Genomic DNA, 20,152 nt, shown 5'->3' with positions numbered 1-20,152 from the left:
AAATAGTTTTATAGATTGTCCATATAAATTTTCTTTTGCAAGGGAAGCAGTCTCATATACTTGTTCTTTTCAGTAGGTAGGAGTGAAACACTTGTATTCGGAGGGGCTTTGGGTTACTGCGAAGCAATGAACATTTGATACTCTCAGTGCCAGTGTACTAGTATGTTGTGACCCACTGAAGCAGTAACAAAAAGAAATGCCACCGTTTGCATTCCATACATTGGAACAGTGTGTATCTTCATTTTCTGTAATAAAAGAAATTTGTCTAGCTCTTCCACGTTTTACTAAATGCCTTGTACGACTTTTTAGCATTCTCTGCGTTGGTTGAGATCAGCTCTGCCTGGATAAATGGCATCAATTTAGTCTGTTTAAATTAGTGCAGTAATTTTAATTTACGGATCATTTGCTGACCCAGTAATTACCTGATTCTGGGATGTGAAACTTTTGATTCTGCTTTAAAAAACTCAGTAGCTTTTGTTCAGATATAAGGCCAGACCATGAGTTTTTGAATTGAACGAGCCTCGAGGAAGCTTTGGCCTCGGGTATTCTTTTGTGCGCTGTAAGCTGGTTAGTTTCTGGATTTTGGCGAACCTTAGTTTGTTGCATCAGAATCAGCAAATTATGGTCTGCAATAGTCCTGCAGACCAAGATTGCTGTGGCTTGCCATCCTGGCTTGTAAGACAAATATAAAATGTATTTGCCACTTCTGGTGTCACAGAAAATTATGATTTGCCAAAAACCAAACCATAACTACCGTGTTTCCCCGAAAATAAGACAGTGCCTTATATTAATTTTTGCTCCCAAAGATGCGCTATGTCTTATTTTCAGGGGATGTCTTATTTTTCTGTGTTCTGTTTGTCGGGTATGCTTCCAAACAAAAACTTAGCTACATCTTACTTTTGGGGGATGCCTTATATTTCGCACATCAGCAAAACATCTACTACATCTTATTTTCAGGGGATGTCTTATATTCGGGGAAACAGGGTAACTTGAATGAAGCTGGATGAGGGAATGCATGGGGTTAAGTTTTAGATGTACAAGTTTGGGAAATACAGTGCAACTTCTAATTCAGCGAATAAACTGTTGGCCTAAACCAGCGGTTCTTAACCTTAACGCTACTACCAGCTACCAAATAAACAGTATTATCATCAAAGGCCTCTGAGTCACAAGTAAAAAAAAACAAAAGACGTAACAGCAGCACTCCAGACAAAATAATTCTGTCTATAAGGTGTATTTATGATGCATTCAGTGCCTCGCAGTCATCAGACAGCTTTTAAATTCTAGATTTGGTTCTCTTTGCTGGGTCCCACTTGTTAAGGGCCTGTAGGAAAATTCTTAAATTTGGTATTGAGGATGCAGTAAACTGTTTAAAAAAAATTCTCCTCCACTGGCTGTCAGCCATTACAAGTGGGAGCTTCCTAAAATCCTTCCTGGCCCCCATAATTTGTGAATTTGCCACTCTGAGAGTTACTGACCTCGGGACTGTTCTGCTGCCATGTCACATGAAATTATGGAAGGGGGGAGCTGTTCCCTGATGACTGACTCCGGGGGAGGCTGGAAACCTCAGCAGCCCCCCTGCTTACTTTTGATTACTGTTACCACGGCTGCTGTTGAGTGTTTTGTCATTATGCAGCGTTCCTTCTCCTTTCTTGTTCGTTCAATTATTTGTCCTTGCTTTAAAATCCAGTTTCAGAAAGGAGAATAATTATGCAAAATAAATATGTGCAGATGTATTTTCCTTCTGGCTATAGAAGACATTTCAATGACACTTCATGATTATTTTTAAAAGGGCAAGTTTTTTCTTTGGTAGGAACAACCGGAAGTTTTGTAAGAGTGGGGCGGTTATAGTCCATTATTACCTTTTATGCATTTTATCCAGTAGGAATAGATGTATTCTTGGCATTATTAGAACTGGATAGTATTCTAAACCTGGACTGTACTTTCCCCTTATGTTCATGAAGCACAGAATCCCAGTTATGCAGATGATACAAGATGACAGAAAACGTAATGTATTGTCGAAGGCTTTCATGGCTGGAATCACTGGGGTGCTGTGTGGTTTCCGGGCTGTATGGCCATGTTCTAGCAGCATTCTCTCCTGATGTTTCGCCTGCATCTGTCGCTGGCATCTCAGATCCTCTGAAGATGCCAGCCACAGATGCAGGCAAAACGTCAGGAGAGAATGCTGCTAGAACACGGCCATACAGCCCGGAAACCACGCAGCACCCCAGAAAATGTAATGTTAGGCAAAAGGAATCCTTGTGGTTAATGGACTCAATTTTTAGAACTGGGAAAGGTTCTTTGTCACACCAAAGATTTCCGCCTGCCGAGAGGCCTTTCCCCCCCCCCCCCCATATTCTAAAGTCAGCCAGTAACATCTACCGAGGGAGCTGTATAATTTGGCTTAAGCAGAATGTGTTTAGTTGAAATCCCAATGGGATATGATAAGGATGCAATGTTGTAGTTCAATCTGCAATCCCAGAGTGAACTGTTCTGCTGAACATTGCATGCCCCTACTTTCTCTTTTGTCATTCATCGTTGTAGGAGATAGTCTTTTATTTTGGTGGGAATTATAATAATAGAGCACCCCTTCTCAAAACATTATGTGTTTTGAGTTCTGGCTTACCTTCAGTGGAGAACAGATGTGACAGGCATTGGAACAGGGAGACAATTGACAGATCTGTAAGAATTCATGTCCTGCCAAGAGGAATTCTGCTGTTAGAGCAGCTGTGAAAAGAGGTTCTTGCCTGGGTATGACACTATCCTAATCCTGCCTTTGTATATTCCAACTGATGGCTTGCTGTGAAAAATGTTTGGATTTCAATAAGCAGCTCACTGTAAAAATCCTACACCCCTCTACTGCCCTGCCTGTTTCTGAATAGGGTCCTATTTATGAGCTGCGTCTTTGCCTCCTTGCCCCCCCCCCCTTCACTGTCTTTATCCCACTTTGGTTCAGAGCCCAGGTTCCCCTCTGTTTCACAGTAAAAATGTGAGTTTAAGTAGTTCTTAAACTCTGTTAAAGTAGTATCAATAAACGATACTACTCTGTTAAAGTAGTATCAATAAACGATTCCAAAGAATAAGATGTTCCACCCAAACACTTACTGATTGGTTCCCCACCCTGGGACATGGACAAAATACCCCACTAAACTTTCCCTTCTCACTAGACACAGTACTCTAGTGTGTCTAGACACACTAGACACAGACTTCTGTCTGTGATACACCTCTGAAGATGCAGGCGAAACATTAGGAACAAGATCTATCAGACCATGGCCACACAGCCCGGAAAACCCACCACAACCAATAAGGTGGCTGTCTGGGGATGGCCTCACCCTCTGCCATGGACTCGCCCACCGCCCCAAGCCCATCAGTCTGTCCCAACCAGCCCACTGCTGAAGCTCGGTTGCCAAAGGCAGAAGCTCCTCTGCCCCAACCCTACTCATCCGGGAGCTCGAGGCTGCGGGATGGGCAGGTGCCTGCCATTGAAAGGTAATGTTAGAGCCAGTTTCTTTTGCATCATTTTTCTGATGTGAAAGATCCCATTCTTCTTGGTTTAAGTGATAGCAACTTGCTGTTTCGTGTTTCCTCTGATCATTAATGGTCACTAATCTACAGTGACTTTCTGGGTGACCACTTGGATTTCACTGAAGTGAGTAGATGACCAGTCGCTTCTTTGGAAGCCAAAACTGTCCTCAGCACTCTCATTCCTTTGTTTTGCATTGAGATGAGTAGAGTGTCTTGTCCATAAAAGGGCTTACTGCATACAATGTGAAATAAGTCAACGAGACAGCCCCATTGTATTCCACCAAGATGGGCCATTTCAGACAACATAAAGCAATAAACGTGGGCTCGTTGTCAGTGAAGGGGTGTTATCTCGTCTCTGTGGTTCACATTTGCTCCTCATACTACATGCATCGAACATATCAGTAACCTATCTTGAATGCTCAACATTGTTTGGAGCAGTTCAGAATCTTGTTTAGCAACCTCTTGCCGTTTATATCATTCAATGTATGTATAGTGCATTCCTGTTGGCAGATAACCTCTAGTATCGGCTGCATGGGTTACGGATTAGGACAAGCTTCCAGGAAAAGCTTTTTAAATATATTCTTACAGTGCTTGGTTTCCAGAATTCATAATTCTCTGTACTATGGTATTCTCCATAAAGGTCCACATTATGCATCTGCCATAGTTCATTTTATTTGAAAAATGATGAATTTCTCTTCCTAGGCTTTCAGATTTATCGTTGAACAGACTCCCTTCTTTGTAGGATGAATGAGGTGCTAATGTCATAATGGAAAGGGGCTTTATACCACAGACACCAACAAATAGGTCCTTGTGGCAATCATATTCTAGAAAATATTCTAAACTAGCGGGGCCTGGCCACGCATTGCTGTGGCTTATTGTGGTGAAATGGGAAAGGAACAGTAGCAGCAAATCAATTGCAGAGGCCAGCAGTACGTGCTCATGCAAACACACAGCCTGATACTGTGCGATGTCATTGATGTGTGTGCCCGCATTCCTTGGGGGGGGGGGTGGAATGGAAAGGCACCCCTCCCACACATCTAGGCTGGCAGGTCATGATCCTTTACCTGGGAGTAAGTTTGGTTGGTGGTAATGGGTGTCGCTTCTGAGGAAACCCTCTGAGGGGCGCGAGGCAGCCATTCAAAGTATGTCACAGTTGCTATACCGAGCTTAGTCCTGAGTAATGCATGCCTGGTTTTCTTAACTGTAACCGCAGTATTCAGGGAATCTAGGGTGCCTGGCCCCTCCCTCCCGTCCCTTGCATGTCGCCCCTCACTCTCTTCCCTCCCTCCCTTCGCTTCCCTTGCATGCCACCCCTCCCCCTCCTTCCCTTCCCTTTCCCTCCGCTAGGGTGGGTGGGTCATATCAAGATGCTGGGCCCCCTGCCTCCCCTCCCTTGCATGCCACCCCTCACTCTCTCCCCTCTCTCCCTTCTCTCCCCTTGCATGCCTCCCCCTCCGTCCCTTTCCTCTCCCTCCCTCTCTTTCCTTGCATGCCACCCCTCCCTCCCTCTCCCTCCCTTCCCTCTCCCTCGTGTGTATGTGTTTCACTTCCACTCGAGTGACTGCCTATGTACTGTTTCCACTGCTCATATCTGGCCATCTGAGTGAACATTCTAAGCAGCACGAACATTCTAAGGATGACAGTTATACACAGGCAGCTACATGTCCTTCACCATGGAGCGCCAAGAAAAAGGCGTTTTACCTGGGCCAGGTGTGAAATTTCAGGTATGTTAACATCTAAAAACACTCTCGCCTGGCTGACTATATGGCTGGGAATTTTCAGAGGAATTGGCCCAGCAGTTACTGTGTTATACTATCATCAACAAAAACACGGTTATCTTTTTATATATAGAGATTTTCACTAGCCCCCTAGCAGTAGAAAGAATAACTGCTGTTTTCCAGCAATAATTTATGGCTCTCCATATTCGAGGAGAAAATATATCTGTCTCTTGAACAGTTTTTTTCCTTGAAAAAAAGGTGTATTCAACAAATTAACAACCACAGTGTTTGTATTATACACAGAAAGACTCTTAGTGGAAGCAACTGGATCACCAGTTTGAGAAGACAGTTCCACTGTTTTTGGTTGGTTCCCAGTAATCTTCATTTCTACTAGTTACTATTCCAATGAGTTTGGAAACCATACTAATAGTATGAACAGAAATAATGGAGATACTATCGCTCATTGGAATAAGAAGCCAGAGATTGGATAGGTACAGTCTTTCTAGCTTAATTTTTTTTTTTGAGAACGCAGTGGGTTTATTCAGTGGTGGTGCCCTTAAGTAGCTGTGGTTTGGGTAATGCAGTCGTTAGTTTTGAGCTCAAGTAAGCCCTTGACAAATCATCACCCACTCATCACCAGCGTTGTGTTGCTAAAAGTTTGACCAGTGACGTTTAAAGTAACTCAGGGGTGGCAGAAATCATTCTTAACTGTGTCTGCTGTAGGTGGTTTATAAAAAGCATCTAATATTTTCTGTAATATTTATAAGCCTCAGAATAGGAAAAGTTATGTAACTAGAATGACACTTGCATGCGTAAACAGCTTGAAATGCATGAGCCGTTCTGTTGACTTAACTCAAAGCTGCTCAGTATATTATTGGGTGTGTTTGTGTGTGGGGTGTGGGGTTTTCTAATACAAAACTGGACTTAAACAGTGACATTTTTGTTACTGAATATTTATAGGTAGCTGAAAAGGATAAATACCAAGCAATAGGAAGAAGGTTGCTCCTTGATTTGAAATAAAAATAGTTCTTAAAGGTTTATGGTGTGTGAAGAAACTTAACCAGGTGTTAATGGGCTTCTTAATGGCTGCAGACTCTAATATTTTTCATCTGCCACTCCGTTTGTGTCACCTGAGCTTTTTGCAGCTTAGCCACGTAAAGTGTGTTTAAAAAGACGCCAAGAGTTGGAGCTTAGAATTTCTCTAAGCCCTTAGGAGCCAGAATTTTCTGTTTAAAATCCTTATTTAAATTTAGTTATTTATTTAAAATTTACTAGCTGCCTTTCTGCCTTATAAGATCTCAAGGTGATTTACAGCCCAATCCAGACCTTTTCAGTGCTCCTGCCACCTCCAAATAAGAAGACAAAGAAAAGACAAAGACAAAGAAAAGAAAAGAAAAGACAAAGAAAAGCACTGCCTGGCTGAAATCTCCCATAGGGGGTAATGGACGCACACCATGAAAAATGTGGCATACATCCAAGGCCAGCTCTAATGGCGCTCGGGGGCTTGGGAGAGCAGTGGCAGCTGACTCCACCCCCCAAGAATGACCCCAGGACACCCCCTAGACATGCCAAGATATCTTCTGTGCTGATGAAGCTGGAAAATGGTGGCAGCTTCAAGGGTCAGTGACTGTGAAGCTGTGAAGAGCCCACCGCTGTATCTCCCCCCTCTGCTCATTCATTTGCCCCTTGTGCCGGCAAGTGGGTACCTGCTACACTGACTCCTAAAATGAGGGGGGCCCCCCCACCAGATTAGGCTGTTAGAATATAAACTATAATAAAATACCACGAAATACATTTAAACTACTAATTAAAATTGATCTTTATTTACATAAATGCGAAACGGCTCTTGGGGCTTTTGTAGTGAGATTATACTTTGGCAGAGCCTTCACATCATGGCTTGATACTGTTGAGGTGCTGAGCTGAGTTGGGTAGACAAGAAGATGATTTTGGCAACTTTCTCGTCCTAGATACTTTTCCTTTCCCAGACCTAAGTCCTTGGCCCACCATCAGTCACAAAATAAGAACTAGTGTTTTTGCAACTGGAACTAAGGCCAGAAGAGGCAACCTGCCTTTTTGGATTGGGTGGATGAGCTCTGTACCTAATTCCCTGCTCTAAAACAAATTTGGTGAGGGATCTATTTAAGGAGGCAAATTCAGGGGTAAATGGGTCTCTCTGCTAAGTGGTGGTTTCTCATCTCAGAAGTGCCTGATCCAGAGAGAACCTGGGGGTGGGGGTGGGGGGCTAGCCCAGTTTTATAGCCACAAACAATACAGGGAAGGAAAAGGCCAAAAGGATGTTCTCAAGTTTTCCTAATTGCCCACAAAAGATGGGTTTTATTCTGGATGTTAAAGAACTTAATACAATAAGCTCCATGCCTTTTTACACTGAGACACAGGCATCCATAGAAGCAGTTAGAGCAGCGATTCCCAACCAGGGTTCCGTGGTACCCTGGGGTGCCGTGAACATGTCCCAGGGGTACCACGACAACGCTATTGGCCCCCCTCACTTTTACACTCCCACCGGCACCAGCAAGGACATGGAGCTGGCCCAGGGGGCAGGGCCTGCCGCAAGGTCAGCAGCCACTCCCCTCCCCCCAGTGCTTCCCTTCACTCTGGGAGGGGAAAGTGGGGGATGGCAAGCAGGGGCACTGGGAGGGGAAGGTGGGGGGGATGGCAGGGGTACCATGAGATATGAAGAGTGAGGTCAAGGGTACCGTGATGTCGAAAAGGTTGGGAAACACTGAGAGACATAGATTGGGGGACTTATTTGTACTTAGATACTTGTTTGGAATACAGAAATTTCCTTTTGATTCTTATATAGTAAGAGACTGTTTTAGTATTCGGACTCTTTATTAAGATTGTGGTGGGTTTTCCGGGCTATGTGGCCGTGGTCTGGTGGATCTTGTTCCTAACGTTTCGCCTGCATCTGTGGCTGGCATCTTCAGAGTGTATCACAGAGGGAAGTCTGTTACACACTGTAAAAGAAACGTTAGGAACAAGATCCACCAGACCACAGCCCAGAAAACCCACCACAACCAGTTGAATCCAGCCATGAAAGCCTTCTTTATTAAGGGATCATTCATGCTCTTAGCAGCCCCCTAAAAGTTTAGGGTGCACATTTATCCATGTTTTTGAAATCTGCCAATAAATGATCCCTTAGCAAAGCCAGCCATGGCAGATGTGATGTTGCTTTTTTCCTTATTGCAGGATTGTGGAACTTTGACCTATACACAAAGGGGGAAAAAACAGTTAAAGCCAGTTTAATATGTGAGCATCTAGAAAAGAGTGCAGAGACCATTTAGTCTTTTCTACTGAGTCTTTTCCAGTCAGATAATTCAGCTCAAAACTTCATTGGGTGTTCTGGTTTTCATGGTATCCAGCACTGGTATCTTCTGGTACGCTTCTAGCTCAAATCCTCTTCCCCCAACTATTTCTTGCCATATAATACAGCCTGGTTATCTGGTACAGTAGTTAAAGCCAATTATCTATTCTCTGGTCGGTCAGTGCCCATGACCTATTTATCTTACGGCAGAGAAGATGGTTCTTCATGGAGACCACAATGCATTTCAGTCTGCTAGGTATATGAGTCTTTGTGCAGCATTTAGAGAAGAAATCCATTTTCTCACAGTCTTAACACAGAAGCAGAGACTCATAAAACCACCAAGGAGGAAGAGTGGAAGCTTGAATGTGATTCTCAAGCTATTAGTGAAAACAGAAGAGAACTTCCTTTCAATCAAGGCCTCCCATGTAAATTAGAGTGAACAACCAAGAGGTGGATTGGCTCAGTCGCTTGAATCCATATACTAATAAATGGTTCTTCAGTGGAGACAAGTTTGAGTGCATAATGCACTTTAGGAGCAGAGAATATGCCTTCAGAGAAAATTGCAAGAGAAAGGCATTATTCTACCGCACTGTGCCGTTTTGGTTCAAAACCTAATGGTAGACGTACATTTTTCAGCAAATCAGTTCAAGTAGGTAACAGGTGCCTGCCGAATTATTGCAATGAGTTTTTTCAAGACTCACATTGTCATGCTGTCAATCACCGTTTGAAGGAGGATTCTCTCATATGCTGGCGGTTATTTCTCTCTTACAGCTGTATCAGCTGGAGTAGTTACCACAAAAACCTGTTGGCCAGCAGTGACTATGAAGGTACCGTCATCTTGTGGGATGGGTTCACAGGGCAGCGATCAAAAGTCTACCAGGTAAAGTGTGTTGTCCTAGATGTGGGGCTTTTTGGTTTCTAAGAATCACTGGGATACTTTGCCTTAGACCAGGAGTCTCTGACCTGTGGCCATGGACTACAATTCCCATCAACCCCTGTCAGCATGGCCAATTGGCAGAACAGATGGGAATTGTAGTCCATCAACATCTGGTGGTCCATAGATTGGCGAGGCCCTGCCTTAGATCATGATTGTTTCTAAGGAAGGATCTAGCTTAATCTTCCCCTTTTAATCTTTGTTAGATTTCATTCGTTAACTATTGCTGCTGTTGATACTAATTGTGAGTCTAAAAATAATGAGCAAGAATTGTAGAAGCAGAGCACAAAACTATCTGGAATAGTGTATGTCAGAAAAGAGTTCCGTTTAAGGGGGAAAATGGGGATAGTTATAATTTCATTAGAAGTTGTTACTAGCAGCTGTGCCTGTCAAAATTATTTGATTTTCTATAGTCTCAATGACAGGTTTCATAAACCTCACCATATAATTGATGGGAGGCATCAGAAATCCAAGATGTCAGAGGTGTAGTCTAGTGAGACAGTTTTTTGTGCCCTGTCTTTTACAGTTAGTTGTAGTTCAGGTTATTATCTAGGGAAATGAATGTTAGCAATAGCCAAGAAGTCTGTCCAGTAGGAATGGAGAAACCTTACGTTCAAATGTTTCACTATTCGGCTGCATAAACCAAAAGAATGCCTATATCTTTCTAATTAATTGAGTTGGGAAACACTGCTCTATCCATAATTAAGCTCTGAGTTCTTGGGTGCAAGGAACTCAGATTAGCTAGAATCAGGACCATAACTGTCATGCTCTGAATGTGCTCTGTCCAAGAGATAAGTTTCTAGTGGAACCAGGTGTTTTCAGTTAATATCCAAGTTTTATTCTCACATTCATCATTAGCCATGGTGAATATCAAAAACAAGCCTTCTGATTCTGGGCACTCACCAAAAGACTCAAGTGCCCTCCAATAAATAATCAAATTTTACTTTTTTCCATCACTTGCCAGTAAATATTGGCACTTACAGTAAAGGAGTGGAGAGTCTATAAAATTATGTGGTGAATAATTGCTATTCAGATGTGGGCATCCATATATTTTCAGTAAATCCAAGGGTCATCAAACTTTTTAAACAGAGGGCCAATTCACTGTCCCTCAGACCATTGGAGGGCCGGACTATAATTTAAAAAAAAACTACGAACAAATTCCTATGCACACTGCACATATCTTATTTTGAAGTAAAAAAACAAAACGGGAACAAATACAATATTTAAGATGAAGAACGAGTAAAAATGTTTCTATGGATGTTTCAATGCATGTTTTTGCATAGGATCAGGCTGTATGTTTTTCTAAGTGATCATGCATAAGATCACATAATAGTGGCAAGATCCCTGAGCTGCCTCAGGTAAGGGATCCCTGCCAAACAACTTTCCATCAACAAACACTACAACCTTTCCTGTGAATAAGATTATTTCTTTAAAAATGAATTTTATGAATTCTCAGTAAAAATACATATAATAGTATACAAGGACACCCCCCCCCCACAGTCCTGCTTACTCTCTAAATACATTTGGGGGGTCCCAGAAATGGTATCATGAGTATTATGGTATCTGTGGGGAGCCCCTGCCCTAGGCAATGCCCTTCTGATTTGCAGGGTCTTACTTTGAAAGCACAAGCCATTCCAGTCCCAGAACACTGATACTAACGCCACAGTCTCTTGTTTCCCTTTGGGGGCTGGCATTGCAGATCCCCAGCAGTGGTGCTGACTGGTCCCAGAGGCCACCATTCCACACTGGGGGCTGTCATGCCAGGCAAAAAACAGGCTTCTCCAAATTTGTTCTGCATTTTCTTTTGTGTGCTGTAATGTCTTCAATGAAGCCCATGCGAGTCTACTGGCATTCCTGGGTTCCATTGCATCCAATGGGCCTTCAGGCATCTCTCCCTTTGTTCCCAATGGGAATCTCTGTTGTTCGTTTTAACACATCTTTCCCGTGCCAGCTCGCACCCACCTTTGCGTGTATGTGAGCTTTCAAGGGGCTTCCTCTCGAGCAAGTGCACGTGCACTTACAGCCTTGGAGACCTCGGTGCATGCAAATCTTAGTAAGGATCCTCTCAACTGCTAGCCCCACGGGAGGTGAGAAGTCTCTGTTCCTGAGGGGCTGCAATGCCCGGCACGCAGGAGGCAGCCCCCTGGCACGGCAACTCCTGCAACCAGGTGCCTTGAAGGCAGCAGGCGGGTACACCCACCAGGCGATCCTCGCCGACCGTAGCTGCAGCCGTGACTACTGACCCTGCTCACCGTCGTCGTGCGCCGCTCCCAGCCTCAGTCGTCCCATCTGACTTTAGTGTCCTTGTTCACTGCCTGCCAGTACCCAAAGCAGGGAGGAAAGGCCCCTGCCACCGGCCTCTCCCCGTCTCGCTCGCTCGGCTTGGACTGCTCACTTGCAACCCCTGTACGAGTGGTCCAAGTCATGCGAGCAGTACGAGCGGTCCAAGTCATGTGAGCAGTCCAAGCTGAGCGAGTGAGACAGGGAGAGGCCGGTGGCAGGGGCCTTTCCTCCCCACTTCGGGTACTGGCAGGCGGCAGACGAGGAGACTGAAGCCAAATGGGATGACCGAGACTGGGGAGTGGTGCATGACAACGGTGAGCAGGGTCAGCAGTCATGGCTGCAGCTGCAGTCGGCGAGGGTCGCCTGGTGGGTGTACCCACCTGCCGCCTTGAAGGTTGCAGGAGTTGCTGTGCCTGGGGGCTGCCTCCTGCGTGCCGGGCATTGCAGCCCCCCAGGAACAGAGACCTCTCGCCTCCCGTGGGGCTAGCGGTTGAGAGGATCCTTGCAAAGATTTGCATGCACCGAGGTCTCCAAGGCTGCAAGTGCACACGCGCTTGCTCGAGAGGAAGCCCCTGAAAGGAAGGTGGATGCGCATAGCAAAAACACCCGGCGGTTGGGATAAATGTTTTCGGGGGGCCGCATTTGGCCCCCAGGCCATAGTTTGAGGACCCCTGAGTAAATCAATTGCATCTATGCTAATGAATGAATTCTAGCTGTTCAGTGTTAGTAAATACAGGCCAAGACAAAACAGGAGTACCGTGTTTCCCCGAAAATAAGACCTACCCCAAAAATAAGCCCTATCATGATTTTTCAGGATTTTTGGGGGAGGCTTAAAATATAAGACCCACTCCAAAAATAAGCCCTACCGGTAGTTACAGATCAGGATTGTGTGATCCAGCAGGGTGCTCCCTGCCAATGAGGATGCAGCTTTCATCACACGTGGCAGGAAAGCAATGGGGCTGGCGATAGCCTGCCTTAATGAATTGTGAAGGTACCGTATTTCCCCGAAAATAAGCCCTACCCCAAAAATAAGCCCTAATGCATCTTTTGATGCAAAAATTAATATAAGACCCTGTCTTATTTTCGGGGAAACACGGTAGATATGGGGCAGGAAGCTTCTATCTAAGCTGACTTAAATATGTGAGAATAGAGTTGTTGCAATGCATTTGTTACTAAAAGTAGGATTTCTGATTCTTGAGAAAGCTAGTTATCTGTGGAGAAAACATTGCTTTAAATGACTAACGACTAATGTATTTATTTAGGCCTGATTCTGGTTATCTGTTGATTTTTCTTGTTTGAGAGAGAGAGAGAGTCCACTAGGGAGCAGTAACAAACCAAAGCATGTATTCTCTTAACACAAATAATCTAAGCTTTCCATCTTTTGTGATGCAAATAAGCAGTGAGCTTTTTTTAAAAAAATGAAAACTTGATATAGCTTTCTAGATACAGGCAGTTTTGTGTGGGAGAAAGAAAAATCCATCTGAGTCCCCCTAAGCATCGTAAAGCTTTGCCCACATTCATTTAAACCACAGGCTACATCCTTCATTACTACTTACTTTAAATCTGAGTAGTAAACATTCATTTAAACCACGGACCTCATCCTTCATTACTACTTACTTGCTATGTTTCATCTCTGTTCCTCTTTCTCAAAACAGGAGCATGAGAAAAGATGCTGGAGTGTGGACTTCAATCTGATGGATCCCAAACTGTTGGCTTCAGGCTCTGACGACGCAAAAGGTGTGTTTTCAGCCACTCTCCAATGAATGTTCCAGGATTGAAAGTTTGACTCCCCTGTGGATTTTAAAGGCGGAGCTTCAAAATGCTAGCATTTCCTAGCATTTTGAAACTTTCTCAGCACTTGTTACTGAAAACTTCGCAATCTGATAAAGAGGAAGATTGGTATGGTTTTGGAAAAATGGGTACAGGTGCTCTGTGACTAAATTTGTGAATTTTTCTGTTCATTATGTAATGTTCTTATTTTTTCAAATATGGCTAAGAGAATGGGAGTGTGAGCTCACTTTCTCTGACTTTTTTCTTTCACTTGAATGAATGGTTTGCTTTAACCTTGGTGCCAGGACCACATCTGTATGAAAATGAACCATGAATAATGCTGATTCTCTTGTGTTGTTGTTGTTGTTGTTGTTGTTGTTGTTGTTGTTGTTGTTGTTAAATTTCATAAACCCGAAGTGCTTTGGGCGGTGTACAATAACAAATAATACACAATAAAATAAAAGTTATAAACATCAGACAATAAAATCCCTTAAAATCACAAGAGCAGCATTATCATAAAAACCCACAAATTGGTGGCATCCGATCCGAAGGCCAAGAGGGGACCAGCAATGCCAAAAATAACAGAGATATAATACAAGGCAATTCCGGATATGGCGTGAAGGTGTAGTGTGGGGGCATCAAGAGGGGGCAAGCAGTCCACGGCCAGGGTGTATTCAGGGTGTTTGAACCTAACTTTATACTGTGGATGTCCTGGTTGGTGTTAACCATGGTTAGCAATTGTGCAGATACGGTGTTGCATTATGGTCAAAGCAATCCATTCAGTATCCTAAATATTTGGTGAACCATTGTTATGTCAGAAGGTGACTTTAATCTCAGCCACTGCTGTAAACATTGTTTCTAGCACTTTTCTTCATATGAATGTAGTTCAAGGTAAGCGATTGGAGTATCCTCAGTGGATGCAGTTTGTGGATGCATTGGCCACAGCAGGTGTGATTAAGAACAATTTTCAAGTTGGGAATATTTTTACAGAACTTTTCCCTCCATATCTTAAAATAACAGATATAGTCAAGGATCCTTGAGAGCCAGAGTAATGTGGTAGTTAAGAGCAGGCGGTCTCTAATCGGGAGAGAAACTGGAGAGCCAGTTTCCCTATTCCTCCACATGAGTGGTGGAGTCTTATCTGGTAAACCAGATTTGTTTCGCCACTCCTACACGTTCCTACCGGGTTACCTTGGGCTAGTCACAGTTCCTTGGAATTCTCTCAGCCCCACCTACCTCACAAGTTGTCGGTCGTGGGGAGAGGAAGGGAAAGGAATTTGTAAGTCTCTTTATAGGAGAGAAAGAGGGTATAAATCCAAACTCTTCTCCTCTTCATCTTCCTTGTCCTTCTTGTCCTTGTCCTTCTTGTTTCTGATTCCTTCCTTCCCAATAAGAGTCTGACAAATTGACTGCTGCCTAACAGGGTAGTCTTCCTCGGTGCAGAGTTAGGTGCACACAGTTCACAAGAATACATGCAGTGCAGGGTGAATTGCTTGTGATGTGCTCAGCATTTCATCTTTAGCAGCTGAAATGGGAGGCCCAAAACAAATGATGATTTTTCTTGAATATTCAGACAAATTGTGCCTTGCTGGTCCCATAACCCAATGCTCCGTTCATTCATTCAAAGATGGAGCAATGGATAACACCAAATTGTTGTATGTGAAGTGTTGCATACAACAGTCAAAATCTATATCTTCTGTCTTCTCTCCTTCTCTCCTTCTTTTATTACAGCTATAAGTGGAAAATAAATTATGATTTAAACCTTCCTATTGGTAGGGCTCAGAACCTTAAGCCAATAAACTGAGGTGGTTGTTGTGGATTTTACAGGCTGTGTGACATTTCGCCTGCATCTGTGGCTGGCATCTTCAGAGGTGTATCACAGAGGGAAGTCTGTTACACACTGTGTCCAGTGAGAATGGGAATGTTTAGTGGGGTATAAATGTCTCCACTAAAACATTACCATTCTCACTGGACACAGTGTGTAACAGACTTCCCTCTGTGATACACCTCTGGTTAGGAACAAGATCCACCAAACCACTGACGGCGAACCTTCTCGAGACCGAGTGCCCAAATTGCAACCCAGAGCCCACTTATTTATCGCAAAGTGCCAACACGGCAATTTAACCTGAATACTGAGGACTTAGTTTAGAAAAAACGGTTGGCTTCGAGGCATGCGTTACTCGGGAGTAAGCTTGGTGGTAGTCGGTGGCTTTGCTTTGAAGCAACCGTGCAACTCTTCCAACAGGTGAATCATGACCCTAAGAGGGTCTACTCAGAAGTAAGCCCCATTGCCAGCAACCAAGCTTACTCCCAGGTAAAGGATCACACTTTAGTCCTTTACATGAAAATCAGTGGGGTTTAACAGCGCTTAACAGGGTTACCTACACTGCTTCCTCAAAACTAGGTCTTAGGTTTAATGTTAATAATCAAGCCCAGTGGCCCAGGCCAGCCTAGATGTGTGGGGGAGGGGGGGCAACTCTGTTTGCTTGTGCCCACAGAGAGGGCTCTGAGTGCCACCTCTGGCACCTGTGCCAAAGGTTCGCCATCCCTGCACCAAACCATGGCCACACAGCCCGGAAAACCCACCACAATCTGTTGAATCCGGCTGTGAAAACCTTAGACTCTGAGGTATTGATCATGAGCAGTAGCATTTATTGATGAGGCATTGAAGCACCAAAGCTTGGCAAAGCCAGTTCTGACAAACCTGGCCTTTGCCATCCCCTTTATCCCTGTTGCAAGTCCCCCGTCCCGCTTTCCCAAGAAGTTGTGAAAAACAGTCCCTGGAGCTGAGATGCCCCAAGATCAGCAGCAGATAGCCATCTGGCTTCCTGCCCCACCAGACCGGATGTAACTTTTTTCCTAATGGGACCAGGGTATCAGGGGAAGCTTAGCTGTCTACAAAGCATGTGAAGCCATAAAGTAAAGATCAAGGAAAAAATAGCATCCTCAGATGAGGCAGTATAAAAATCTAACTAATAAATAAATAAAATAAATATTTGAAGCTGGATCTCCCAAATCTAGTCCAACACCAACCACTACTCCACAAAGGCACTACCTTTGGATACTACCCAGAGATATATGTATGGAGATCTTAGTGGAAATGCTGATTTTGCCTCTTGCTTTATTCTAGTTCATATATTCCAAAATCTGAAACTGCAGCAGAAGCTCGGACTATTTTCCTCCAGCTCTCATGCACTCTCCCCTGGGTCCTAGTTGATTCGATGTAGCTTTTGCTTACGGACTAGCCCTTGTCCTTTTCTAACGGGTTGTGTCAGTTGGACAGAAGGATCATTCGGAAGACCATTTTCAGGGAAGGAATAACATAGTATCTTCCTGAGGGAGAGGAGCTAATCTTTCCCCTAGTTTTCAGTCAATCCTCTTGATGTGAAAGTGTTTAGGTGTGAGCACACACATGGTCGACTCTTATATGAATCCTTTGCCCTGCACGTTGTCACTTGGCAGAGATACGCAAATATTAGCACATTTATGTCTTTTAAAAATTTTGAAATCCTGCCCTGATTAAAAAGGTCAGAATGAGAACCGCTGATCAGCAACCAATCTGTGTCTGGCACAAACTAGCTAAATATTTTTAGTTGGAAGCTAAGCTCTGCTGCTTTTCCAATGCGGCTCCGTTTCCAAGTGAAGCTATTTAGAATAGCATCCTAAGTAACTCCACTGGTTTTGATAGGATGCGGTGCCAGAGCATTGCCATTCTAACTGAAACCGCCCTCCTTTTTTGAATTTAGTTTTGAAAAATGATTTTATGAGCATCAGTGTTCACAGGGCTAAATAGGGCATGGACTTGGAATGTATTTTATTGCTTGCAGGTATACTGGGAGCCTGCCTCTCCCCTTCAAAAAAGTGCTGCTGCTTCTTCCAGTTTTATCAGTTACTGTTGGCAGGAATTGCTCTGTTTTTGACTGCCAAAATGGAAATTGCCTGCGTCCTGGGCCATCAGCCCAATAATGTTAGTGCCCTCTGCTGCCCACGAAACACAGCCGGCGCTGCTTATTGGCATCGCCTCTTTCACCGTGAGACCAACAAAACGAAAGGTTTGGCCTGTGAAAATCTCTTCCAGATGGAGTGCTTTCTCATTTAAATCTCTTTTGGGATTAAATAAGGGCTAAGGCCATCTCAATTTTTTTTTAAAAAAAATGCATGGATTCTATGATTATTCAGAATGCGCTAGACCTTTGTGAACTAAAACAGAATGGAATATTAATGGACTGGAAATTTTGCATCACAGTGTAAGTGAGGGGTTTTATTCTTGTATCTTTTAAGTCCACTCAAATGTGCTTATATCAGTGCTCTAATTTTAACATCCCCTTTGATGTTCATACTATTAACATGATCCAGTCAACGTTAAGCACATTTAAGTTCCATTAATTCCACGGAGATAGGTTTAATTTTCTCCGGCCGAATCGATCGCTTCACTTTCAGCTTGATTGTGTTGGTGTTTTTAAGCCATTAAATAACCACCTAAGCATAAAAAGCAACCTGCAGCATTTATTAACTGGATCATTCTGATTAGAGGTGGGGTCAGTGTTATGCCAAACATTGACATATGCTTTTAAATTTTACAAGCAGCCAGTTTCTTATCCTGAGCTACAGAGAATGATTTTGTATATATTTAACAAAACCTAAAACTAGCAAACTACTCAATCAAACCTTATCGGGACACTAGACTTGCAGACCTGCTATGCTTGTAAGTTCAGGGCCTGTAATTCCTTCCAAATATTGACAACCTGTTTCAGAGGGCTGTCCTGTTTGCTGGGCTTAGCCCCTCCATTGTCTTGTCTGTCACCTCACAATGAGCCTAATTTCTGATCTGCTCCCAGATGTGTGCTGTCGTCTGCCCCCCCCCCCCCCCCCGGGCATGGCATGTTCTCAGTCTATCAACTTTGTTCTGCCATGCAAATCTTGCTGCTGTTGACTTATTCTATTCTCTTCAAGAGTAATGCAGGCATCTTGGAAAAAGCAGGGAGTCAGTGTGTAGCTGGGTAACCACTGCCTCAATGGTGTCTGAAGCTCGTTTTGTTTTGTTTTGTTTTTGAAGAAGAAGAAGATAAGGCAGGGGCAGAAGACCGGAGGAAAGCTGTAGCAGCATTATTAGTTGTAGGCATGTACAATATGTGAAGACTGTAGAATATATTAATTTTTGTGCCATTTAATCAGGAAAGTGAATTTTTCAACAGTTTTCATGTGTTTCAGTGCATGAGGTAATTTCTGTAAACGTTCAGTTGTAGTAAAAAAATTATAATATAGTTACGAAGAGACTATATCCTAGTGTTCTTTTCTTGTGATCTAGTAGAGTGCTACTTCAGGATGGGATGCTCTCTTTCAGAATATTCTGAGAGCTCATGTGAAAAAGGTTTGCTATTCTTTTCCCTAGCCAAGTATAGTAGTTTCACCCGGTTCTCCAGATTAGAGTGCACCTGCTCTTAACCACTATAACCCGCTGGCTCTCAAGGGTCCACTACCCTACAAATAATGTATAAACACCCACTGCCTGAAATATGCACAGAGAAAAACTGAATTGCTTCATTAGCCTTATTTCAGATGCTGTTGAACCATATACTTTTGTATACCTGCACAACTGGGTACTGTGTCATGGGTTCGATGATGGGATTTTGTCGGAGCTTTAAATCCCTCCCATGTCAACATTAAGCAGAAATTTATGGTGACATTTCTGAATATGCAGAAGGGTTGTATGGGTTTCCAGTTGGTGGTGGATCCTGTGGTCAGAAGTCCTCCTTTCTGAAACATTGGCTGATTCCACATGGGCCAAAAACAGCAGTGTGAAAACGGTGTGAAAATGGTGTAAAAGGGTTTAATACGGTGTAAAAGGGTTTATACTGTTTTCACACTGTTTTCACACAGCTGTTTTTGGCCCATGTGGAATCAGCCATTGTGTGGATCATAATTAGGGCTGCCAGCAAGTCTGGATAAAAATGTCCTGTACCTTTAATAGAGGTTTAATAGAAATGGGCAGCTAAAGCTTTTCCTGCCGCATGGGGTGCACAACATTCCATGAAGACTTTGTTAAAGGGACAGAACAGTTTATCCTGGCAGTGGTAGCCATAATGTGCTGGAAAAATCTAATAGCTTTCTGTTTTCTAAATCTGAAGAGAAAGAAATGTTGTAGAGTCTACAGAAGTATCTCCATTGTGCTTCTGAAGGAGATTGGTTGGAACGCAGTGTTGCATTTCTGCTGATGTGGATTCTGTTCTGTGAAATAAATGAAATGTATGTGAGAGTTGGTGGTTATATTCCAGGGAACTCAAATTTGAATTCCCACTCTGCTGTGGGAGCTTTCTAGGTCACCTTGGGCCAACTTATATTAAGTCCAACTTGTATCCTAGGTAGGTGGTTGTGAAGGTAAAAATGGAGAAGAGAAGAACAATGCTTTGGTCCCCTTCTGGAGAGAAAAGTAGGGTATAGATACCTTCACAGTAATCATAAAACCTCTTTCCCAGCTCTGCGCATGGGGATAAATATCACATGTGCTTTGATGGCGTGGATGTCTAATCTGCTACGATATCCGTGACTTCCTGTGCTTATTGTGGAGTTTTAGCAGGAAATTAATGTGTAAATAGATGTGTT

At 43.5% G+C, this 20,152-nt stretch overlaps 1 protein-coding gene across 2 annotated transcripts in view; it reads left to right on the top strand.

Annotated features, from left to right (window-relative positions):
* COP1 (COP1 E3 ubiquitin ligase) overlaps positions 1-20,152 on the top strand; it is a 181,474-nt gene that overhangs the window by 72,932 nt on the left and 88,390 nt on the right. For both annotated transcript variants that reach the window (XM_048497500.1, XM_048497499.1), the window contains exons 13-14: positions 9,334-9,442; positions 13,435-13,516. In XM_048497500.1, coding sequence (XP_048353457.1) covers positions 9,334-9,442; positions 13,435-13,516 — 191 coding nt within the window. The remainder of the gene's footprint in view (positions 1-9,333; positions 9,443-13,434; positions 13,517-20,152) is intronic.

The sequence above is a fragment of the Sphaerodactylus townsendi genome, linkage group LG05 (genome assembly GCF_021028975.2).
Source record: "Sphaerodactylus townsendi isolate TG3544 linkage group LG05, MPM_Stown_v2.3, whole genome shotgun sequence".
Lineage (NCBI taxonomy): Eukaryota > Metazoa > Chordata > Lepidosauria > Squamata > Sphaerodactylidae > Sphaerodactylus > Sphaerodactylus townsendi.
The sequence above is the reverse complement of the archived record's forward strand: the minus strand, read 5'-3'. Positions and strand labels throughout refer to the sequence as shown.